The 26,646-nt window shown below is 39.9% G+C and overlaps 1 protein-coding gene across 1 annotated transcript; it reads right to left on the reverse strand.

Moving 5' to 3' along the window:
* Positions 1-19,128: 19,128 nt before the first annotated feature.
* On the reverse strand, positions 19,129-24,815 carry LOC110872620 (ATP synthase subunit O, mitochondrial). Its single transcript, XM_022121463.2, has 6 exons — positions 24,584-24,815; positions 21,851-21,901; positions 21,497-21,740; positions 21,199-21,311; positions 19,606-19,692; positions 19,129-19,495 (listed from the first exon to the last, which is right to left on the reverse strand). The coding sequence occupies exons 1-6, from the start codon at positions 24,710-24,712 to the stop codon at positions 19,370-19,372; spliced, it is 750 nt and encodes a 249-aa protein (XP_021977155.1). The 5' UTR covers positions 24,713-24,815; the 3' UTR covers positions 19,129-19,369.
* Positions 24,816-26,646: the final 1,831 nt, after the last annotated feature.

Consider the following 26,646-nt stretch of genomic DNA (forward strand, 5'->3'; position numbering starts at 1 on the left):
TGTGGATCTATAAACAATTAAATTATGTGGTCGAATGTGTTAGAGCGTGTTATACGGGTGAGAAGATAAAACTCGTTCATATGGATGCTTATAGATAAATTATTGCGCGTGATTAAAGTACAATAATTGAAGGTGGTTGGGTGAGTATGACTCGAATGCTCGTATGGAGGCATATGATTGTAGAGTGTAAGAGTTAGTTACCAATGTTTATGTGAAGATGTAAGTTTTCATTACGTTGGGGAATACGCGTTGCTAACTGTTTTGCTTTCGAGAATGGTCTTAGAAATGCAGGTATGTAAGTGATGTATTCACGAAGGTTGGAGTCCTGGTGTACGGAACGAATTCGAAGAACGTGCTATTGGGGTTCCATTCATTGATAGAAGGCTATGTGATCATTAGTTACTATGAAATTGTTTAAAGTGTATAGTGTTACCATTTCACTAACATGTTGGTTATATATGGTGAACGCAGGTTAGTCAGATCATTATTATTACCATGGGAGATAAGTGGACAACGATCGAGTTGAAGACCATGGATTGTACGGGGAAGTGGCGATATAGATGTATTATATATTAATGTAGTTTTTGGTCTATAACGAAGGATGTATTTAAGTTAAAGAAAGATTGATTTAAATGATTTAAGGCATATTAGAACAACTATAAAGGAAGAAATTTTATAGTTCATTTTCCGCTGCGTCGTTTTAGTCAAAACGTGATTAAGGGTCTAACATAGTTCTATCAATCGGTGGTTCTGTGACAACTCGAACTTTCGACTTGCTTTGATGTAACGTTGCGTGCTTATGAGAACTGAATTATATGATTTTAAATGAATATTTGCTTACGTGTGTTATGTGTGTATGTTATGTTTTGCACGAGCCCAAACCACACACTGAAACCCGATTGCACAAGGCTAACCGGTCACACAAGCCCGTTTGGGCCACACCTTGAAATCGGACTCCATTTGATACCCGAGTTGGGCTCGGCCCACTCCCCACTCGCAACACAAAACCGGGACTAGGGATTTGTTTTACTACTTTGCAAAAACACCACACACACACAAACCCTAGGCGATTTCCTTTCTCTCTCGGTCACTTGGAACCCGACGGCAAGAACACCTCTACTCGGAATCACCCTCTTTTCCTTCGTTAATCCGGTTAGTGATGATATGTTTCGATTATATGTGATATCATGTGATTGTTATCATTCTGTTAGGTGATGCAATTAGGGTGTATGCTAGTAATACTGATTAAGTGTTGATGTAAATTGGTATTGTTAATCGGTTCTCATGAATGATTAAGCTATATGGTTACTTGACATGAAATCGGTTATATGTATGTTTGGCTTTATGAAGATTAGTTTAGGATTCGGTATAAGGCTCGTGTGGTAATCCGATTGCATGTGGTTTGAATGGATTGTTACTGTTCTTAATAATATGAATTGCTATGAACATGATCTATTGTTGATATGAAACTGCTGATAAATTTCTGTGATTGATCTGAATTCGAAACTGCCTTAGATGTTTGCTAGAATCACGGATGAGTCAATGCAGGAATTATGGAAACCAGTTACACACACGGTTGCGACTCGGTATCACTCGTTGCGAGTCGGAACCCCACTCGAGACCACAAACAGCACAAGCCGAGATCACGGTTGCGAGTCCCGTTGCGACTCGTAACCGGACCATGATGAACCGAGACCAGCCATTGCGACTCGCAACCTACTGTTGCGACTCGTAATCTCCTGATATGACTCGTAATCCTCGGTTGCGACTCGAGATCGCCGGTTGCGACTCGAGACCACCATTTACACGCACACTGTTTGGGCCTTCACTGTCACGGGCCCAATGATTTGATTTGTGGACTGTTGCTATTGGACTATTACAGGCCCAACTGATTGGGCCGGACACTTGGCTATTTGTTTAACTGTTATGATATTGGGCTGCTTATTGTCATTGGGTCGGGTAATGATTGGACCGAACCCTTAGATTGTTTATCGGATTGATGATACATGTACGTGTTTGCCATGATTATACGTGATACAATATACGTGCTATATACGAACCTGACTTGCATAATAACCATGATAGGACGTGGTTGACCATTTACTTGCTACCTGTACTCTTTTGTGTATCTGCCGAGCAAACCAAGGTGAGTTCACACAGCCAAGGCATGGGATTCCCGGGTTGGGAATTGGGTTGGATATGTTGAATATGGAATGATTACTCGTACTTACGCATACACCAGACTATAGACCATCGTCCTCAGGATAGTCAGGACACGTTACGTAAAGCCTACGTAACCCAGTATTTGCCATATGTCTCCCGGGTCGGGAGGACACGTTACGTAAAGCCTACGTAACCCAATACCATCTACTGGCTTCCAGGTCGGAAGGCCACGCTGCGTAAAGCCTACGTAGCCCCCACGCGTACCACTGTCCTCGGGGAAGGGCACGTCACGTAAAGCCTACGTGACCCTGTACGTTTTCCTGTTCTCGGTAAAGAAGAACACATGGTCGGAAGTTAGTCTAGTAAGTACCGTTAATGAGAAGCCCTCATTAGCCAGGATAAACGTGGGAAGCCCCCACCAGTATTATGAACACAAGGTTTGGGAAGCCCCCACCTTTAGTACACACTAGTATGGGAAACCCCCACTAGCTATACTTATGCACTATGTTATGAACTTACTTTCTGTGAACTCGCTCAACTAGTTTGTTGATTATTTGCTGCATGCCTTGCAGGACCTTAGGTACATTACGGAGCTTGCACAGGGAGGAGCAGGTCGTTGTGGGATTTGGATCATGAACGATATTTGAACTTATAACTATTTTGAGATTTCATACTATGCTTCCGCTATTTAAACGATGTTTGGTTTTGGAACATCAATCATGTCACGATGATTTACATTAATTACTTTTATTATTAAATACTATGTTTGATATGATTGATGACTTGATCCTGGACAGTCACGCTCCCAAGCGGTGGTACTCCGCGGGTGGATTTTGGGGGTGTGACAGATTGGTATCAGAGCCATTGGTTATAGAGAACTTGGTTTTAATAGGGGAAAACGTTTTTTATTAAAACCGGACTATAACCAGTACAGTGCTCTCAACGATCCACAACGACGCTTCGCTCCACGTGCAAGACTCGACATCCTAGGTAATAAGGTTTATGTTTATTGCCTGTTTGCTAGAACTGCTTAGAACTTTGCTCGCATTACGCTTAGATACACATGATACTATAGCATGAGAATCCCTTCGTGCTTACGCTTTTCTGTCATCGCCCTACTCGCGAACCATTCTTACGTATGCTACTTGTTACAATGAAGATCATGTCTGGACGAATCAACATGACACAAGCCCAGCTAGAGGCTCTCGTTCAAGCTCAAGTTGCTGCGGCAGTTGCAGCAGCTCAAGCAGGTAGTATATCCTGCAGTATAGGCACACACTAGGATCTTTAGATCCTACATTAACTCTCGTATTTAACCTCGTCCTATTCGTACACAATAGGTCAACACGCGCAGCAGCCTGTCTGCACTTTCAAGAACTTCATGGACTGTCGTCCAAATTCTTTCAGCGGCACAGAGGGGGCAGTGGGACTCCTCCATTGGTTTGAAAAGTTAGAATCAGTATTCGAAATGTGCGAGTGCCCTGAGGCTCGCAAGGTCAAGTTTGCTACTGGCACTTTGGAAGGAATAGCGTTAACTTGGTGGAACGCCCAAGTTCAGATCTTAGGGTTGGCAGCTGCTAACGCCACCCCGTGGAACGATTTTAAGGAACTCATCAAGCGTGAGTATTGCACGCGTGAAGATATTCACAAGCTGGAAGACGAGCTGTATAACTTGAAAATGGTTGGATCGGAAATCGAAGCGTATACCAAACGGTCGAATGAGCTGGCCGTTCTGTGTCCTACTATGGTGGACCCTCCATACAAGCGCATTGAGTTGTATCTCAAGGGATTGGCGCCAGAAATTCAGAGCCACGTGACGTCGGCTAACCTCGAAAACATCGAGGAAATCCAGCGCCTCGCTCATCGCATCACCGATCAGGCAGTGGATCAGAATAAACTGCCCAAGCGTGTTAATGCTACTGCTAATGTCACCACCTCAGTTACTCCTGCTACGTCTGGTGACAGTAAAAGAAAGTGGGAAGGAGATTCTAGTAAAGGCTCAGCGACTGTTCAGCCACAAGCTCAGCAGCAGAAAATCGACCACTATCAGAGTCCCAGTCAGCAATCCTCTGGTGGTCACAGACAGAGGAGATATCAGGGTAGTCAACCTAGGTGCCACAACTGCAACAGGCATCACCACGGCCCATGTAACAAGGGTCGTTGTCAAAGGTGTCTTAAGATGGGTCACGAGGCCAAAGACTGTAGGAGTCCACGGCCTGCGAATCAGAATCAACAACCTCAGCAACCAGCTCCACAGAACCAGCAGCAGCAACAGCAGCCACAGCGTGGAAACCGGGGATGTTTCCAGTGTGGGGCTGAAGGTCACTTCAAACGTGATTGCCCTCAGTTGAACCAGAACCGCAACAACAACAATCAGGGCAACGGAAACAACAACGGTGGAAACAACAACAATAATGGCAACGAAGCTAGGGGACGCGCTTTTGTGCTAGGTCGAGGCGACGCAGTGAACGATCCCAACGTTGTTATGGGTAAGTTTCTCCTCGACAATATTTACGTTACTGTTTTATTTGATTCGGGAGCGGATACAAGCTATATGTCTGTGAAAATGTGTCAACTGCTAAAACGTGCACCAACACTTTTACCCACCAAACATGTAGTAGAGTTAGCTAACGGTAAAAGTCTAGAAGCCACGCACGTAGTTCAGGGTTGTAATCTTATCTTAGCTGGTCAAGCCTTCTCTATTGATCTCGTTCCCATAGTTTTGGGTAGTTTCGACGTTGTGATTGGGATGGATTGGTTATCCCAACACCAGGCAGAAATCTTATGCAGCGAGAAGGTTATTCGCATTCCACGTCCTGGTCAAGAACCTCTCGAAGTTCAAGGCGACAAGAGTGGTGCTGTGGTCGGCATCATCTCATTCTTGAAGGCTCAGAAATGCTTGCGTAAGGGTCACACAGCCATTCTGGCACTCGTTACAGACGCATCAGCAAAGGAAAAGAAATTGGAGGATATTCCAATTGTACGTGATTACCCTCAGGTGTTTCCTGAAGACTTACCTGGCTTACCGCCTCATCGTCAGGTTGAATTTCAGATCGAGCTCGCTCCAGGAGCAGCACCCATAGCTCGCGCACTTGTCAAAGCAACTGCAGGAACTCTTGGAAAAGGGTTTCATTCGTCCAAGCTCTTCGCCTTGGGGAGCTCCAGTACTTTTCGTGAAAAAGAAAGACGGTACGTTCAGGATGTGCATAGACTACCGTGAACTCAACAAGGTGACGGTGAAGAACCGTTATCCTCTTCCACGCATAGACGACTTATTCGACCAGTTGCAAGGGTCGTGCTACTATTCGAAGATAGATTTGAGGTCGGGGTACCATCAGCTGAGAGTCCGGGATGAGGACATCTCCAAGACAGCCTTCAGAACTCGTTACGGTCACTACGAGTTTCTCGTCATGCCATTCGGGTTAACGAACGCGCCTGCTGTATTTATGGACCTTATGAACAGGGTATGCAAACCCTACCTTGACAAGTTCGTCATAGTATTCATCGACGACATTCTGATTTACTCCAAGAGTCAGGAGGAACACGAGCAGCATCTTCGTCTTATTTTGGAACTCCTTCGGAAGGAGCAGTTGTACGCCAAGCTTTCTAAATGCGACTTCTGGCTTCGTGAAGTCCACTTCTTAGGCCATGTAGTGAACAGGGATGGGATCCACGTCGATCCATCCAAGGTAGATTCGATCAGAAACTGGCCTGCACCGCGTACACCGACAGAAATACGCCAATTCTTGGGTTTGGCAGGTTACTACCGACGGTTTATTAGAGACTTTTCGAAGATTGCTCAGCCGCTTACGCTACTGACACAGAAGGGTGTTACCTATCGCTGGGGAGAGCCCCAGGAGACTGCTTTTCAGCACCTAAAGGATAGACTTTGCAGTGCACCTATCCTCTCTTTGCCAGAGGGCACAGATGACTTCGTGGTTTATTGTGATGCATCCATTCGGGGACTGGGATGTGTGTTAATGCAGCGCGACAAGGTTATCGCTTACGCCTCTCGTCAACTCAAGGTTCATGAACGGAACTACACGACGCACGATTTAGAGCTGGGAGCTGTTGTTTTCGCGCTTAAGATATGGCGACACTACCTGTACGGTACCAGGTGCACGATTTACACCGATCACAGGAGTCTCGAGCATATCCTTAAGCAGAAGGATTTGAATATGCGTCAACGACGATGGGTCGAGTTACTTAATGATTACGAATGCGCCATCAAGTATCATCCAGGCAAAGCCAATGTTGTGGCTGACGCCCTTAGTCGAAAGGACACTTTACCACGGCGCGTGCGAGCGCTACAGCTTACGATTCAGTCTAGCCTTCCTACTCGGATACGAAATGCTCAGGTAGAAGCACTGAAGCCTGAAAACGTCAAGGCTGAAGCCTTACGCGGCTCACGACAACAAATGGAACAGAAGGCAGACGGCGCCTACTATGTATCGGGCCGGATTTGGGTCCCACTTTATGGCGGTCTACGCGAACTTGTGATGGACGAAGCACACAAGTCTCGCTACTCGGTACATCCAGGGTCGGATAAAATGTACCACGACATCAGCACTACTTATTGGTGGCCTAGTATGAAGGCCCACATCGCTACGTACGTTGGAAAATGCTTGACCTGTGCGAGAGTCAAGGTTGAATATCAGAAACCAGCTGGCCTACTTCAGCAGCCTAAGATACCTCAATGGAAATGGGAAGAAATTTCCATGGACTTTGTTACAGGCTTACCTAGATCTCAGCGTGGGAACGATACAATATGGGTCATAGTTGATCGACTCACCAAGTCTGCACATTTCCTGCCGATTAAGGAAACGGACAAGTTCTCCACACTCGCAGACGTCTATCTTAAGGAAGTTGTTTCGAGGCACGGGGTGCCCACATCTATCATTTCGGATCGCGACGCACGATTCACGTCAGAACTTTGGCAAGCGATGCACAAATCTTTTGGCTCAAGGTTAGACATGAGCACAGCATATCACCCTCAGACGGATGGGCAGTCTGAGCGAACGATTCAAACTCTTGAAGACATGCTTAGGGCATGCGTCATAGACTTCGGCAATGGCTGGGAAAAGCATCTCCCTTTGGTGGAGTTCTCGTATAATAATAGTTACCATACCAGCATTCAAGCCGCTCCATTCGAGGCATTGTACGGGCGTAAATGCCGGTCACCCCTCTGCTGGGTAGAGGTGGGAGATAGTCAGATCACGGGCCCAGAGATTGTTGTGGACGCCACAGAAAAGATTGCACAGATACGACAACGCATGGCGGCAGCACGCGACCGTCAGAAAGCCTACGCGGACAAGCGTAGAAAGCCATTGGAATTTGAGGTCGGGGACCGGGTTTTATTGAAAGTTTCACCCTGGAAGGGTGTGGTTCGTTTTGGCAAACGGGGCAAACTGAATCCGCGATACGTCGGACCATTCGAAATTATAGAAAAGATTGGCAAAGTAGCCTACAAGTTGAACCTACCAGCTGAACTCGGGGCAGTTCACAATGTCTTTCATGTATCAAACTTAAAGAAGTGCCTATCAGATGAAAACCTCATCATTCCTTTTAAGGAACTTACTATCGACGAGCGGTTGCAGTTCGTCGAGGAACCAGTGGAAATCACGGACCGGGATGTGAAGGTCCTCAAACACAAGAGAATCCCTCTTGTTCGAGTTCGTTGGAACTCCAAACGTGGCCCAGAGTACACCTGGGAACGCGAAGACAGGATGACAGAAAAGTACCCCCAGTTATTCGAAACCAATGCTACCACTACTGAGGCTGAAGCTACTACTTCGGAATTTCGGGACGAAATTCCAGATCAACGGGGGGAGGATGTGACACCCCAGGAAAATCAGTGAACAATACAGTTTACCTAGCTTCCTCAGTGAGTGCATACCAAATTTCGGGACGAAATTTCCAATTAGTTGGGGATAATGTGACAACTCGAACTTTCGACTTGCTTTGATGTAACGTTGCGTGCTTATGAGAACTGAATTATATGATTTTAAATGAATATTTGCTTACGTGTGTTATGTGTGTATGTTATGTTTTGCACGAGCCCAAACCACACACTGAAACCCGATTGCACAAGGCTAACCGGTCACACAAGCCCGTTTGGGCCACACCTTGAAATCGGACTCCATTTGATACCCGAGTTGGGCTCGGCCCACTCCCCACTCGCAACACAAAACCGGGACTAGGGATTTGTTTTACTACTTTGCAAAAACACCACACACACACAAACCCTAGGCGATTTCCTTTCTCTCTCGGTCACTTGGAACCCGACGGCAAGAACACCTCTACTCGGAATCACCCTCTTTTCCTTCGTTAATCCGGTTAGTGATGATATGTTTCGATTATATGTGATATCATGTGATTGTTATCATTCTGTTAGGTGATGCAATTAGGGTGTATGCTAGTAATACTGATTAAGTGTTGATGTAAATTGGTATTGTTAATCGGTTCTCATGAATGATTAAGCTATATGGTTACTTGACATGAAATCGGTTATATGTATGTTTGGCTTTATGAAGATTAGTTTAGGATTCGGTATAAGGCTCGTGTGGTAATCCGATTGCATGTGGTTTGAATGGATTGTTACTGTTCTTAATAATATGAATTGCTATGAACATGATCTATTGTTGATATGAAACTGCTGATAAATTTCTGTGATTGATCTGAATTCGAAACTGCCTTAGATGTTTGCTAGAATCACGGATGAGTCAATGCAGGAATTATGGAAACCAGTTACACACACGGTTGCGACTCGGTATCACTCGTTGCGAGTCGGAACCCCACTCGAGACCACAAACAGCACAAGCCGAGATCACGGTTGCGAGTCCCGTTGCGACTCGTAACCGGACCATGATGAACCGAGACCAGCCATTGCGACTCGCAACCTACTGTTGCGACTCGTAATCTCCTGATATGACTCGTAATCCTCGGTTGCGACTCGAGATCGCCGGTTGCGACTCGAGACCACCATTTACACGCACACTGTTTGGGCCTTCACTGTCACGGGCCCAATGATTTGATTTGTGGACTGTTGCTATTGGACTATTACAGGCCCAACTGATTGGGCCGGACACTTGGCTATTTGTTTAACTGTTATGATATTGGGCTGCTTATTGTCATTGGGCCGGGTAATGATTGGACCGAACCCTTAGATTGTTTATCGGATTGATGATACATGTACGTGTTTGCCATGATTATACGTGATACAATATACGTGCTATATACGAACCTGACTTGCATAATAACCATGATAGGACGTGGTTGACCATTTACTTGCTACCTGTACTCTTTTGTGTATCTGCCGAGCAAACCAAGGTGAGTTCACACAGCCAAGGCATGGGATTCCCGGGTTGGGAATTGGGTTGGATATGTTGAATATGGAATGATTACTCGTACTTACGCATACACCAGACTATAGACCATCGTCCTCAGGATAGTCAGGACACGTTACGTAAAGCCTACGTAACCCAGTATTTGCCATATGTCTCCCGGGTCGGGAGGACACGTTACGTAAAGCCTACGTAACCCAATACCATCTACTGGCTTCCAGGTCGGAAGGCCACGCTGCGTAAAGCCTACGTAGCCCCCACGCGTACCACTGTCCTCGGGGAAGGGCACGTCACGTAAAGCCTACGTGACCCTGTACGTTTTCCTGTTCTCGGTAAAGAAGAACACATGGTCGGAAGTTAGTCTAGTAAGTACCGTTAATGAGAAGCCCTCATTAGCCAGGATAAACGTGGGAAGCCCCCACCAGTATTATGAACACAAGGTTTGGGAAGCCCCCACCTTTAGTACACACTAGTATGGGAAACCCCCACTAGCTATACTTATGCACTATGTTATGAACTTACTTTCTGTGAACTCGCTCAACTAGTTTGTTGATTATTTGCTGCATGCCTTGCAGGACCTTAGGTACATTACGGAGCTTGCACAGGGAGGAGCAGGTCGTTGTGGGATTTGGATCATGAACGATATTTGAACTTATAACTATTTTGAGATTTCATACTATGCTTCCGCTATTTAAACGATGTTTGGTTTTGGAACATCAATCATGTCACGATGATTTACATTAATTACTTTTATTATTAAATACTATGTTTGATATGATTGATGACTTGATCCTGGACAGTCACGCTCCCAAGCGGTGGTACTCCGCGGGTGGATTTTGGGGGTGTGACAGGTTCAAACTCAACTACTTTCTCTTTGATTTTACGAAATACTCCCTGTTTGGATTGTATTTCCTTAGAACACTCCCTGGCAATATGTCCAACAGTGTTGCATTGGAAACAGGTTCTCGTATCTTTCTTCTGCTCAGTCATCTTCTTCATTTCTTCTTGCTTCTTCGCAAGGAACTCATTGTTTGACTGCCTCCAAAATGCTTTCTTTTCTTCTTCTTCAGATGATGTTCCTGAAATAAATGTCATTTTGGATTTAAAATCACGAACATATTTTTCATTTTTCTGTTTTTCTGTTGGAGTAAAACCAAGACCTTTCTTTTTGAAATTACCGTTATGATTCGATTTCTTTTGGAAACTAGAACCAAAACTATAACCCTTTTTCTTGTTTAATATTTGTTGAACTCTTGAGGTGTATTTTTTAGGTTTTTCATTAAGACATAAGTCTTTTATTTCAGAAATATTAATTTCTGTGAGTTTGAAAACCTTGTTTATCAGTTTAGTTTTGACACCTCTTATTGGAAATTCCTCATCAGAATATAATTTGTCCGAATCATTCAAAGTATAAGTCACTTTAAATGTTTCATCACTCAAATTAGATTTTGATAACAGGAATTCTTTGTCATAAACTATTTTGCCCTATTTTTCTATTTGATCCGGAGTGCTAGACTCAGACTTTGACTCTGACATTGACTCTGACTTAGACTCCTCAGTTTCATCGTTATCTAACACATGATCCACCACTATCTTCATCAATTGAGATTGTTGATCAGTGTCAGACGATATATAAACAACATCAATGTTTTCTGGCAAGTTTACTGACGACTCCGACTCCCACTGCAAATTTGTTGCCTTTTTGACTCTTTCGTCATTTGGATTTCTAGCCAAATATCCATTTTCCAGCGGGGGTGGACACTTGTTGTAACTGACACCTTGTTTCTTACCAGATGTCGTCTCATCAGTGACTTTCTTCTTTTTAGTCTTTTTTACTGGAGTCTTTTCTTCTGGAACTTTCTTTTCTTCGGTTACTTCATTGTCCTCAAATGCCTTTAAGCTTTCAGCTGTCGGATAAATCCTGTCAATGACATAAGATGAACATGAGTAACTTTTCAACAAACGATTAACTCTTTCAGTTTCAATCCTCTGAAGTTCAATTTTTTGTTCAAGAGCAGCACACTTCTCGATATAATTGTTTACAACTTTCTGCTTGATCATAAACGCTCCTTGAAGTGTTTTCATTGTTGTAGCCTGTTCTTCACTTGTGTCGTTGTACATATTCATTGCCTTGTTCAACACATCATATGATTCTTTCAATCTGTTCATGTTGTGGATCAATTTACTGTTCTGTTTCTTTACAGCTTCACAATTTTCACAAGTTACTAGACTTTTCTTCGCAACAGCTTCTTCATTAATCTCAAACTTTGGAACTTCTTTCACTTTTCTTCTAATCATCGGTATTGTCTCATCATCACTACTCACCGGTGTCTTTACCTTTTTATTTTTCTTCTTTGCCTTCTCATCTTCACTGTCGCTTTCTGCCATCATCTTTAGATGTTGTGCCATTTGTCTAGCATAGTACTCAGTTCCATCATCATCACTATCCTCTTCAATTCTTGCAACGAAAGCTTTGTGAGCTGTATGAGTTGTGGCTTGATCAGGAATATAATCATCCCAAGTGAAATTCTCCCAGCTAAAACCCTCGGGTAGCTTTTCATCTTCTTGATCAATCAAACAAGCTTTTCCATCAGCTGAAACATAATTATCCCAGTTGAATGGCTTCTTTTCATCTTGATTAACCACACAAGCTCTCTTTCCAGAATCTTCAATCACATTTCTTCCATGTGCAGTTTGAGCTTGATGTTGCTGGGGTTGAGATGGTTTTTGAGCAACTTGATGGTAAATGACTTTTCGGTAGTAATCATTGTTGTTGTTGAAAGGATTCTGAGCTCCACTTGCTTCGCGGTTAGTGCACTCCCTCTTGAAGTGACCTTTCTCCCTGCAACGAAAACAAGTGACTTTAGATTTATCGAAACCCAAAGTAGAAACATTAGCCTCACGAAGATCATCTCTCCCCGTGATCTGCTTGAATTTCTCAGCTCTCCTTAACACGCTGGCCAAACACCATTTTATGTCCATCAGCTCCATTTCTTCAGCATCTATCTGGTCGTAATCCTCCTTTGTTAACATTGGATTCCCGATACGACCTGCAACAAAACAACTATAAGATTCTAAAACCATTCCTAAGAAAGACATTTGATTTTTAGCAACTTCATCTGAATAATCTTGATCATTCTCAAGATTTAAAACAATATTGCATTGAACTTTTCTCCCATTCTTTGTTGCTGAAATGTTCGGATCAAATGATGGAAATGACGAGAAACTGGTGTTGCTGCTTGATCCTTTTGATGAACTTCCAGTTGAACTCTTGGCGTTGTAAGCAGTTTCCACTTTTGGAGATAAATTTGTAGATTTCTCATTCACCACTGCTTTGTAGTACAACCCAATATCCTGTTCACCGTCGAAATCTTTCATTCGAACAATCTTTCTTTGTTCCATTTCTTGAGCTTCCAACTTCTCAATGAATTTGCTCAAGGTTAACGTGCTAAATCCTTTCTTGTTCCTGAGCATCATCAAATATGTTCCCCATGTTTCGTGTGGCAATGCATCTGCTAGTTTCTCAATCAGTTCTTCATTGTCTTTGTTGATGCTTACCCTCTTCATATTCACCAACAAATTGCAATATCTTTTGATGATTTGCTTTATGCTCTCATTCTTCAATCCACGAAACAAGTCAAATTCTTTCTTCAGAAGAGATTTCTTGTTTTTGATCATTTCCTGACTACCAACAAACTTCGATCTTAAAGCTTTCCAAATTGAATACGAGCTTCCATTGTGTTGCAATAAAACCATAATATCTTCTTTCACAGCTTGTTGTAGCAAACTCAGCATCATTTTCTCATTCTTGTATTTCTTTTTGTCATCTGCACTCATATCTTTGATCGCAACTTCCTCTTCATCGTCATTTAACGGTCTCACATACTTCGTCTCAACACACTCCCACGCGTCAAGGTAATTAGCTTGTACCCAGTTTTCAAAACGGCCTTCCCAACTCTTATATTCTTCAATATTCATAAGTTTGGGTGGTTTCTGCATTGTTCCCGTTTCGTTTTCTAGCATCGTGTTCTGTGCAATAGTGATCGGGGTAACCGGAGTAGCGAATGCATTATAGAATTCTTCGTCCATTTTTCAAATTTCAAAAATTTCACAAAACAGCCTAGGTTCGAGCGAAATAACCAATTTAGTGAGATTCCTGTTTGGAGCGAAATCAACAAGTACCACAGGAGCGAAATCAGAAAATAATCAGGAGCGGAATCCCAAAGTGTTTCTAGGAGCGGAATCAACAAGGTGGTCAAGAGCGAAATCACCAAGTACAATCTGGAGCGAAATCACGAAGTTAATCTGGAGCGGAATCATGCACTAACTTTGGAGCGAAATCACGATTTGGAGCGAAATCAAACCATAATTTCGAGCGAAATCATTGTGACGTCATGTTTTCTCGAACTAGTTTCAAGCGAAATCACAATTATGTCCAGTTATAATTCGAATTAGCTGATGAAACTTCCAAGGCTTTGTTAGATTACTATTCCGAGCTTACTGTGCAAAAATCAGAACAATTCAATCACTTTTTCTTGGTCAAAAAGCAAAAGACAATGTAGAAGGTGTAGAAAAAACAGAATTTTCGGCTGAATTGGCAAGAGCTCTTCCTCCTTAGCTCTGATACCACCTGTAGGATCGGTTTCTGACCCAAATGAGTCAATCGGAAGAACTGTTCCTGATTTGAATGGCGGAAACAGACAAATCAGGTTCAATTCACCGAGAATTCACTTTAAACTGTTGATTCTATTGATTTTGATGACATTTACAATCGAGTCAACACTTCGGCAGCACTTCGTGGCTCACCGGAAGACAATCACCTAAAACTATATTTTAATTTCGCTCGAAATGACACACTATATATAGGTGTCCTGATTTCGCTCCAACATGCATGAACATCAGGGGCGAAATCAGCATGATACATTATGAGCGAAATCAGACTTTAACCTATCTCGGGCGAAATCAGAACATAGGGGTTTCGCTCCTAATGACAAAATGTCATTTGGAGCGAAATCAAACTTAACACAATTTCTTGAATTCCATGCCCTGAACTAGCCTATTCTACTCTAGACTTGATACAAGACGAAGTCGACAGATGCATGCACCAACACAAATTTCCAGTCGCCGTTGCCACCGTATTCCGCCGGATCGCTGCGGTAGCCACCGGTTCACCGGAATCTTCTCTGTTTCAGCTTCAATTCCATACAATAAGGTTTTACTACCGTTCTCTATTTCATGATTTCAAGGTCATTTTCTGCTTGCAATATACGAGAAAAAATTATCTAAATACTTTATTTATTACAATTACACTTGCAATGTGAAATGAAGACATGTGGAACCTATATATCATTATGCTAGGTTTTATAGGAAAATAGAGCGTATTCTTTCGTGTAAAGGTGATGCACTCTTAACTGTTTGATAAAATGCCTATGAGAACATTCTGATCCCACATCTTTTCACATAAAAAATTAACATTTTATATGTTAGAAAGCATGATTTAGGTCTCTTTTTAGGACAGGAGTAAGGAACTATTCTAAAATATAGATGCTAAGTTGTTGTTACAAACACATGTTGCTGGCTGAATATACTTATTTTACACTTAGTTTGTGAAGAAAACTTTAATTAACAAGATCAGGAATTTCATTTTTTTGCTGCCACTATATGTCGGTTTGAAGTTTTTGGCGATAAAGGTTTAATTTGTCGTTCGAATGACCCTGGATTCTATCCACACATTTCTTAGTGCTTTACCCTTTTGCAAAATGGGCTGCTATGATGCTATCAACCCATGCTGAGAATAGCTTGTCATATGCTGTTTGTTAGCACTATTTGTTAATGACTAAATGGGTCTGTTATGAACTTTATAGACTGTTTGATTTATCTCTCTTCATGTGTTGATTTGGATTTTGTTTTGAGTATAATTGTCATTTTATTCTCTACACATTTTTGTTGTATTGGTTGAGAAATTTATTATATGTTCTTAGATTAGATGGTTTTTAGTTTAGAAATTGCATGTACCAACTCCACCACACGATTCAAAGTATAGTTCTAATTGCAGTTGCTTAGTAAGTGAATAAGTTAGAGCTAATAAGATCATCTTTGCCTATTCTTCCATTAACTTTTAAATTCTCAGTTTGCTAATATAGAATAGGAATTAGCAAATGGTACCGGGTACGGGTATCGAACCATTAAGATCCTAAATGCATTAAGATTGTAAACAACCATAATTTTGCCGACTATAAATAACCTAAAGATCGCCGCCGCAACGCGCGGCGTCTGGCATCATCCTAGTTCTACTTAAAATATTAAAATTTTTAATTATTCTTTTTTGGTCAGTGTTAAAATTTATGAGGACTTGTATTAATAGATTTTATGGGGTTGGTGCAAAAATTTCATGAGGTCATTTGGGATTTTATCGTATGTATAACACTAAAAAGAATATTCATGGGGTGCGGCCGACCTCATGTCAAAGGGTTAAGTATGCCACTGCTGGGCTTGTAGCGATAAAAAATGAATCGCAAGAATTTTCAAACAAAAGACACCGTCGATGCACGGTCTGGCCATGTATGCGGCTATGTCGTGTGTTCCTCCAACACAATTCTTCTTTCCTTCTTAGTTTTAACTTTCTGTTATCTTTGATTTGTTAAGATGTAGAATGTAGGGGTAAGATCAAATAAAAAGTTTATTTTGCCTAAGTAGGATGAGAAGGAATCTTAACCATTCATTTTTCAAATCAATGGTTAAGATGAAAGTGTAGGAGAAAGGAGGAGTGTAAAGGTATCTTGGGAAAATCTTATTTATGAACTTTCTCTCTCCACATGCATATTTCACCCCCATTTTTTAAACGTTCATAACTTTTTTATACGACATTATTTTTTCATAAAAATTTCACCGTAAAATCGAGCGTCTTTTTATCTTTAATTTGAGTACCATATTGCTATATAAAATATGAAGACTAAAAAAACCCACTAAAACGTGTTGTATTTCTATGTTGTATAATAGTTTTTTGTGCTGGATTTTTGTACTATATTTTTGTGCTAAATTTTTTGTGCTGGATTTTTTTGTCTTAATTTTTTGTTCTCAATTTTTTTTGTGCTGGATTTTTTTGTACTACATTTTTTTGCTAAATTTTTTCATGCTATATTTTGTGTACTAGATTTTTTTGTGCTATAATTTCTTGTACAACAATTTTTTGTGCTATATTTTTTTGTACTAGATTTTTTTGTGTTATATTTTTTTGTACTACATTTTTTGTACTATATTTTTTTGTTGTATTTTTAAAAAACAAAAGGGGTGCCACATGTCATTTTCACTCCTATTTATAAGGACAAAAATGCCCTTCATTCCTACTTTTTAGGAGTGACACATGTCATCATCACAATCCTTCTTAGGCTATTTAGGCAAAATCCACTTTTTAGTGGATCCTTCCCCGTAGAATGTATTACCTTTGATTTCTATTATTAGTTGTCACACATTCTTAAACCTTATAATTCTCACAACAGGAGTTGTATTTAAAATTATATATGGTATGTTTTCAGCAGCCGTCACCTACCCACCAGCGCCGCCTGCGCCCACCACCCGCGGGTTGTGGAGGCGTGTGTGATGAGGTTGCGGCATTAGTGGTCGAGATAATGGCAGTTGTCAGGGGTGGCAGTGATGATGATGGGACAAAGGCAACAAGACGGCCAGACGGGCAGTGGCAGCGGCAATGACAGTGATGATAAGGGCTGCAACAACGGCTACAACATTACCTGGTCGTACTAAGTGTGCATTTGCCAATGGAGGCAAGGGCGGCAACGACGGGGTAATAAAATAAATTGAAATTTGAAAGAAATTAGATTTGAAATTAAATTTGTATAAGTAATCAAAATATAGTGAAACTGAACTTTAATAATTTGATCAAAAAAATTAACATACGACAACCATCTACCGACCAACGCCGCCCCCATCGTCATAGTCCCCACCACCATCACCCAACTATCACCACCCCCACCCCCGCCTTCGCCATCAACATCCTGCCTGCCACCACTAACACGCCTTCGCTGCCACCATCGATTGTTTTTCACCACTCTCACTACCATCATCAGCGTTGGTAGCAGGGTGGTGACAACAAAGTAGTGGTCAGATGGAGTTGTGGTGACAACGAAAAAGTATTGGTCATGTGAAGGGGTTGAGACGATGGTGGGGGTTGTGTGGTGGCAACGGCAACGTTATCTGTGAGTGGTTAGAGCCTAGAGGTAGAGAGACTAAGGGAGTGATGGACACAAGAGTGGCCGTGATGTGGAGTATGGGACGAATGCTTGAAGATACCCTGAATTTCGTCATCGTCATCATCTTACTCGGTAAATCTCATCGATAGCAAAGCTAATGTAGGGTCTAAGAAGAGTAAGATGTAGACAGACTTACCTCCACCCGTATAATAGAGAGGTTGCTTCCAATGAGACCCCCGGCTTGAATTTGTTTACATGAAACTTGGGTAAACCAATACCAATTCATTTCTTAACTAAGTCGAAGATACTAATTCATCTCTCAACCAAACAAACTATAAATAATACTCGGATTCCAACACCAACAAACACTACAAAACACAGAAAAAAGATGCACATTTCAATTTCAACGAATTTTGCAAACCAAACGCACATTAGTTTGTGTTTGGTGTATGGCTTGGTTTAAAAAAGCGCGAAGCGCTCCGAAGCGTTTTGGTTCCAAAAGCTTTAAGCGAAGCTTCAAGCGCGAAGCGAGAGCTTCACGTATACGAAGCGCTCAAAATAAAAAAAAAATAAAAAAAAATATTGTACACCTCAATATGACCTATTTTACTTGTTAATCAATAATAAACACAAAAACATGATTAAAAAACACACTTAACACATAAAAAACATAGTTAAAACATAAATTAAAGTCGAAACACACTTAAAACATAAACATAAAAATAGTCTTTTCCGATGAGAAGGACTTTTCCGAGGCAGCAGTAGTGCTGTTTGATCCTGAGGCCATTATGATTTCTAAACAGAAATCAAGTTGCAGACAGCAGCAGCAGCGTGAAGAAGAAGCAGGCAACAGCAGCAGCGTGAAGAAGAAGAAGCAGCAGCCAGCGTGATTTTTTTTAGGGTTTAGACTTGATAGAATCTGTTTTTAAAAGCAGGTCGCAGGTGGGCTTTTTTTCTTGGGTATATATTCTTTAAATTAGGCCCATGTTGGTGGGCTTTTTAATTATAAAACCAGCCCAGAATGGCGCCTCAGCCGCCTAACGCCTCGAAATACTAGCGCTTTAAGCCCGCTTCATAGCGCCTCATGTACTTTAGCGCTTTATGTGAAAAAAAGCGTTTTTATGGGCGCCTCGGGCGCCTCACGCCTTAAGCGCGCCTTAAGCTCGCTTTTTTAAACCAAGGTGTATGGTAGGGATGAGCAAATGGTACCGGGTACCAAAGTTCCCGAACCGACTCGATTTTCGGTACCAATTGGTACCGAGCTCATCCCTAGTATATAGTTCCATTAGCTTGGTTTGCAGATTTACACGTATGGCTTTGGTTCTCAGCCAGCAAAACTGTTTGAATGACCAATGAAATTACTATTTTAGCCTTTTGTATCACAAGTACATCCAGCAAATACATGACCAACAACATTAAGACACCAGAAAATCTGGAACATGATGGCCCAAGAAAATATTCAAACATGTCGTCTGCCAAAAGCATGTGAAAGCTTCTCAATGGATTTTTATTTGCAAACTAAAAAACACCATAATCTGGAAAAGAAGCGGGTTAAACATTGACCCGAATCAAGGGAAAATAAAAACAAGAAACAAAAGGCGTCCTTTCTTGAGGGCAAGATAGTAAACTCAGAATACAAAGAACAACAGACCTTGTTTAGACATCGAAGTTGACGGGATTCCGCAAGAACCTCTCCATTTGCTTTGCCCTAGTCTTTATTGACGCGTCAAAAACCTTTTGACCAAATTCTACCACAATCCCACCAAGAATACTGGGGTCAATCTGTGAAGTGAAATACAAACAAGTTAGTTGGTAATCTTTCAGTCAAAAAGCCCGATTTGACAGTTAATAGTTATAACATATGATGGTTATATGTGGGATGTGTTTGTTACCTTCTGTTCAAGGTTAACCTTCTTCCCTTTACCAAGAATCTCCTGTAAAGTGTCTTTCAGTTCTTTCTCCTCTTCAGCAGGAAGTGGCTGATGGTCATCAAAGATTGCGATAATGTTTGATCAGAGAAAGTTTAACCAATAGTAAATTAAAGTTTCTACAAGAAAAATGGTTAACATCATAAAAAATAGGCTTGTTAAAAAAAATTAAAATAATAATTCTTTACCTTTTATATTTAGTAAAATAAGACTTTTTTTTGCAAAAAGACTGAATGTCACTTTATCGAACTTTGACCGATAAAGGGGTATTGATCACTAATTTAAAAAGTTTTATTCAAAATTACATGCATTTAAACAATTGTAGGACTTTGATATAGAAAAAAGGGGGATTATTACGTATTTCCCCTATTTAAAACCCGGATTACATATTTACCTAACTCAAAATTTAAATTACATATTTCCCCTTGTAACAAAATGACACAAATACCCTTTCAAACATTTAAAAAAAACCTATGATTTTTCATTCCCTCCCTCCCTACCGCTAGACGTATGAGTTATGACTCTCCCTAGCGACGACATTGCCAATCCTCCACCGGCAACAAACACCGACGAGGCACACGCGTAGCACCATCATGACGCACACGGCACACCGGCGACGCACCATTGTGCCCTCCCTCTTCGTAACCGACGAAAACCAGGGACCCTCTTCATAACCTAACAGGATAACAGGTGCCTTTTTTTATTATTCTCGCTACTTGACAGGGGTGTTTGGTAGTCGTTTCATTAAGGTTCGATTCAAACAAAAACAGTAGATTTTATTTGATTCAAGGTATTTGCTTGTGTTTCATGCATGTTTGATTCAAGTTTCAATAAGATATTTATAGCTGTCTTAAAACCACCAATCAACGGCGACTAACATCTCACATCAACTAATTGGATGATTGGGATTAGGAGGAAACTTGAGAATCCAAAGCTAGGTTATGAAAAATTTGAGACCAGTAGAGTTATTAGAGATGAACTGAATGAATTAGGTATTAGTTATGAGTTTCCAGTGGCGGTTACCGACTTGTAGGGTTTATTGGTTTGACTTTTGTTGACTTTTGGTTTTGAGTATAAGAAGATGAGTATGGTTGTAGAGTGATAAGAGTTTTGAACTTGGTGTAAGATTGTTAAAAGGTTGTATATGAGTTTATTGCAGATGATAACTTGGGTACCTGTAGATATTCTATAGAGCTTTGACTTTTGTTGTATTTTGACTTCCATCATGTATACAAGAATTTAAGAACAGTTGCAGAGTAACACAGTTTTGTACTTCTTACAACTAGTGTAAGATCGTTCGGATTGTTGTATATGATTTTATTAGAGATGATAATTAGGGAAAAGGCTTAAAAAGCGGGTGAAAAAAAAAAAACAAAAAAGAGGGCAAAAAGGTTGCTAGTTAAAAAGGATAAACTCGAGTTTTTTATGATTTAGTTAAAAAAGGATAAAACAGTCATTCTCTAATCTATTTTTAATAAAATAGGTAGATTTAATATTTTTAACTTTTACTTTCAGGATATGTTTGTGTTTCGAAATTGTAAATGGTAAGCAGCTTACAATGACAGTGGTAACTATAGCTTTGATCTCGCCCCTATGTGCCATGGTGAGGTCTGAAAATCTCTTTGCGATGGTGTCAACGTGTCTGAGCCTCCCGTTATCAGCCAAAAGAACTGCTCAATACAAAAAAAAAAAAAATGCTTCAGTAAGTACCACACTGTGAGCGATTTAATAATACAACTGAAGAAAACGCAAAACAGTTTTTGTTTCAAACCAATAACTCTTTGCAAAATTACTCTATGAATTTACAAAACAGGAATTGAATTCTTGGTTACGGTTCTTAGAATAACCATCATACTTAAGAAATTCTTTGTTACTTCTGAAAATTTAGCTTGATCACAGATCTCAGTGACAGCTTTGACCCGAGTATCTGCGGGGACCGCCAAATCCTTCATGAACTGAGAAAAAGTAGGAGATTTCTCAGTAGCAGCAACAAGATCAATAAGCTCTGATTCAACCTTGTCCAATGCTTTGGCTTTTGCTGCTGCAATGAATAATGCGGATGCGTAGTTTCCGGATCCACCAAACATAGCCACAGGAACCTGATTCATAAGATAACAACAATTATTATTAAAAAATATATATCTTTTTTGTATTTCTTCTGCTAATATACAAATGCATTGTATAGTTTGTTGGACCATAACTATGTTACCTTAATCTTTGGTTCCTTCGATGGAGAAGCAGAGGAAAAGTTCCTTGATTGCTGCAACGATACATGATTCGTATATTAGCAAACGCCTAACAGAAAATGTAACTCGTAATTCGATTAAAGAGCATGGTTTCGTAAGATACATATGAACTCATAAGAACTGGCAGGAACAAAGTAAATCGTACCAATTTCACATAGCCAACCAATTCTGAAAACTTTAGATTATAGGGTTTCTGGTTTTAAATTTTGTTGTGTATTCAGTTATAATACATCAGGATGCATTTTTTGAAATATGGAATAAAAAGAATACAATCAGTAAGAAAAATTCCTTCAGATTCTAGAACACAAAAGCAGGGAACAACATTAAGAGTCTGTTAGGCATACAGTTTTAGAAGCTTTAGCTTTTGGTTTTTTGAATATAAGTCTTGTTTGGAACTTTGGATAGTAACAAAACTTTTGACTTTGATAAAAAGATGATAATAATAATAAGCTACTTTCAATAGCTTTCACAACTAGCTAGAGCTTCTAATAAAGCAAAACTACCCTTTCACTGGTATTTAACTGTGTTTAGTGTTTACAATTTGGCTATTATGTGTATCATTTTCTAGCTATAGTTACATCTATTTTTGCAAACATTATTATACAGCTGATAGTTTACATTCATAGCACGCTACATATTGCAGCAAATGTTGCCAAACATACCTAAAACTAGAAGTTTTTTCAACACAACTAAAGGTCAACATGATAAAACCTAATTTCTCTTCAGTTATCATATGACCTGTAGAATCCAATATATGTGAGTATGTGACACAGAACATGAAATGACAACTGCCACATCACATCAGCAGATTAAAGGCAAGCCGCAAGCACCAAATTCACGTTGGTGCAGTGGCATGACACATTGTGTAACATTTGCGCCTTAGATCAAAAATGATGATAAGTTTTTGAAGTCTCTTCGGCCTTTTAATTTATCCAATAACTAAAAATTAAAATCATTTAAAGTAGTTAACTAAGTAAATACAATGTGTTTTGTGTAATGAATAAATATCCCCGCAACCAAATATAATAAACCCATGCTGATCCTATTTCAATAAGTCAATTGTTCATGAACAAGTACTTAATAACAATTAATCAACTTATCTGCCAAACTATTACTTAACTCCAACATCATAACAATGCTGTAAAATGTATTTATTTACATTGTATTTGACTTCATAATGTCCGGGCTCATAATATCCGGCTCGTAACAAAACTGCAGTGTCTATTATTTACACAAACTGAGGAGCTGTTTGGTAGCCTTTTAAAACCTCTAAATCGGTCAGAGGTAGAGTGTGTTTGGTTCACTAAAAAGACATCTCTTAATAGTTTATGGAGCCTCTTAATAGATAAGTTTTTAAAACATGCTGACTGATTCAGAGGCTACCTCTTAATCGGTCAGACCTCTTAATGGCTCAGCACAATGTTACCAGACAACCCCTTAGACTAACCAAGGAAAGCAATTACTCAACCTCAACTCACTTAGGCTACACACCATGAACACGACAATGATTCAAGGATTATCCTAAACAAAACGGGCATCAACTAAGCCAGATAGATTAAGCCGAAAAGCGAATAACATTAGTGCTGGGTTTAAAAAAGCACGCCTTAGCACGCCTAGGAGCGAGGCGACCTAAGGCGCAAACCAAAACGCGTTGTGTGACATAAGGCGCAGGGTGTACAAAAGGCGCAGGTGAGGCGCGCGCCTTTTGTACATGGGGTGTTTCTGTGCAGCTGAGTGTTGTACAACAGGCTTTTTATACTGTACATTTCTGTTTTTTTTCATCTTAAAACATATATAAAGCTTAATTTTAGCTAAATCAAAGGTAGGGGATGCTAAAAACCCATGGGATATATAAAATAATTTATATAATCACTTTGCGCCTTGTGTACGAAAAACTCACCGCTTTTGCGCTTTGCGCCTCGGTTTTAGACCCCGTCGCTTTATTGCGCTTCCCGCTTTTTTAAACCAAGCATTAGTGTTAAGGTGGGAAAACACGGCAGCACAATGCATATCCGATTGTGCAGCAAACTAATACATATTCAACTCATCATTTCCTTCTAATCATTACTTACATTAAACTAACGCAACATTCTAATTCTATACAACACACAGTCTTCGATTCAAACAAAATATAACCAAATCAGCTGTATAAACTATAAACAGCACACTATTACAAATTCAACTCATCATTTCCTTCTAAACGTTACTTACAATAAACTAACGCAATTCAAATCACAACAGTATTCTACATCTATACAACACACACACTTCGATTCAAATGAAATATAACCAAATCAGCTGTATAAACTACAAACCTAGAACAAAACAATCATATATCAGATCAAAACAAAGCATAAAATCATAATACTGAAACGAAAAACAACCGATGATTCTAATTTGTGTAAATATAATTATAACCTGATTCAAACAATCACATATCAGAGCAAAATACAGCATAAAATCATAAAACTGGAACAAAATCCAGACGAAAACAACACATACTGTTCTAATTTGTGCACATTAAATTATAACCTAATTCGAACAAATAATATAACCTAACCAGCTGCATAAACTATAAACCTAAAACAAAACAATCACATATCATAGCAAATCACAGCGTAAAATCATAAGACTGAAACAAAATCCAAACGAAAACAACAACTGATGATTCTAATTTATGTAAATTGAAGTATAACCTGTGGATCGGTGAAATTAGAGCACAGCAAAGATCGTTGGACGGTTGATCTGTGAGTTGAGAGAGAATCGGACATCAGAGATTTAGCAACACGAGGAACGGTTGATCTGAATCGGCCAGCCATCGCCATTTTTAGATCCAACAGAATATTGTTCGAAACGCAGAGATGAACAGAGAGCGAGATGGAGGCAATCAACGATGGGGGTGTCAGATGAATCGAGTAAGGGCTTTGTGTTTAGCTCGTTTTGTAAATTGGTCCCTGATAAATTACAAAGTTGACTTTTTATTCCAATTTTTGTTTTTCTTTTTTAGGGCATGTTTGGCTAAGCTTATTAGAGTTAAAAAGCACTTTTGGGAAAAGAATTTTTGGGGAAATGACTTTTTGAAAATGAGTGTTTAAAAAAAGTGTTTGGATTAGCTTATAGGGTGGGAAAAGCCAATAAGTCAATAAGTTGTTTTTTAAAAAGTGTTTGGCTTAGCTTATTGATGTAAAATGACTAAAATGGACATTCTTTCATAAGTCAAAAAATAAGGGGGTGTTAAAAAATAAGGGTATATTGGTAATTTGATGTTTGAAAAGCTATAAGCTGATCAAGAAGTCACAATCTCTTAACTTTTCAAAAACTCCTTTTCCTTCATATCAAAAAGTCATTTTCAAAAGCACTTTTCCATTTGCCAAACACTAAAAACTACTTATTGGCTTGTTGATAAGTCAATAAGTCAATAAGTTGGTATGAAAAGCTTAGCCAAACATGCCCTTAGTGATAAATTTTACTAGAACCAAAGTCAACCGCTATACAAGCTACAACATATACATAGTCGTCATCATCATACTCAGTAAATCTCACCAATAGTAAGGCTAAGGGGCTGTTTGGTAGCCTCTTAATGACCATTCAGATGCTACCTCTTAATAGTTTAAAACCTCTGAATGAATAAGAGGTAACCTCAAGTCTCAATGGTTAAGATGTAACCTCTGAATGGTAAATCATCACATGTCACATTCTTCCACCTTCTCATTGGTAAAATTCTTAATGGTTCCATTAAGAGGTAGCCTCTTAATGCCCATTCAGAGGCTACCAAACAGCCCCTAAGGTAAGGTCTGAGGAGGGTAAGATGTAGACAGCCTTACATCTACCTCGTAGGAACTAGGAATAGAGAGGCTACTCCTAGTGAGACCCCCTACTGGATAGTGGTTTTGCATCAAGCCTTGTACATAAGGCATATAATACTCACCAATTGGGACAAAGGCCGATGAGTGCAGGTACCCATAGTATCAACGCCACCACATGATGCATGATTAACTTTCCCCCGTTTTTTTCTTTATTTTCACGAAATTAGTAAAATAATGTTAAAATTAGTGCACTTTCACTTTTGCTCCTTAAAGCCCACACATATAATATAACTATACTAATAAATGAAAATCTTTTTTAGACACGTGTCACTTCCTAGTGATTTCTCACCTTATTTTCTTATTTATCTCTTATATTAAATAATAACAACAATAATAATAATGTTAAACAAAATATTAGATAAGAACAAATATTTAGATAAGGATAAATGTTTGATATATTATGAAAATCTTTTTTTGACATGTGTCACTACCTCGTGCTTTGTCACCATATTTTCCTATCTATCTCTCATATTAAATAGTAATAATATTAATAATAATAATGTTAAGCAAAATATTAGGAGTAAATTACAAAAATCGTCATTTATGTATGTCACTTATTGCAAACTGTGTCGTTTGTCTTCAATAATTACAGAAAACGTACTCGATGTTTGCAAACCCTTGCAAGTTATGTCCTTTAGCCCTAACTCAGTTAACTTTTGTGGTTAAATCTGACCAAATGGACCCCGCATGAGGGTACATTGGTCATTTTACCCTAAAAACTAAAAAAAATAAAATTATAAAAAAATCAGATCTTTTCTCTCTCTCTTTTTGAATGGCAGACTCATTCTCTTTCTCTCTCTTAACTCGCTCTCTCTCTCTCTCCCTCTTCACACCACTATTCTAGCACCACCACCACCATAAACAACCCACACTTCTCTCACCATTTTTTCTCT

This window comes from Helianthus annuus, chromosome 1 (genome assembly GCF_002127325.2).
Source record: "Helianthus annuus cultivar XRQ/B chromosome 1, HanXRQr2.0-SUNRISE, whole genome shotgun sequence".
Taxonomy (NCBI): Eukaryota; Viridiplantae; Streptophyta; class Magnoliopsida; order Asterales; family Asteraceae; genus Helianthus; species Helianthus annuus.

Coding starts and splice junctions, on each gene's coding strand:
- LOC110872620 (XM_022121463.2), bottom strand. CDS start 24,712: ATGGCGATGGCTGGCCGATTCAGATCAACCGTTCCTCGTGTTGCTAAA. Junction 21,741..21,850: donor CGAAGGAACCAAAGATTAAG/GTAACATAGTTA, acceptor CTTATGAATCAG/GTTCCTGTGGCTATGTTTGG. Junction 19,496..19,605: donor AGGTTAACCTTGAACAGAAG/GTAACAAACACA, acceptor TTCACTTCACAG/ATTGACCCCAGTATTCTTGG.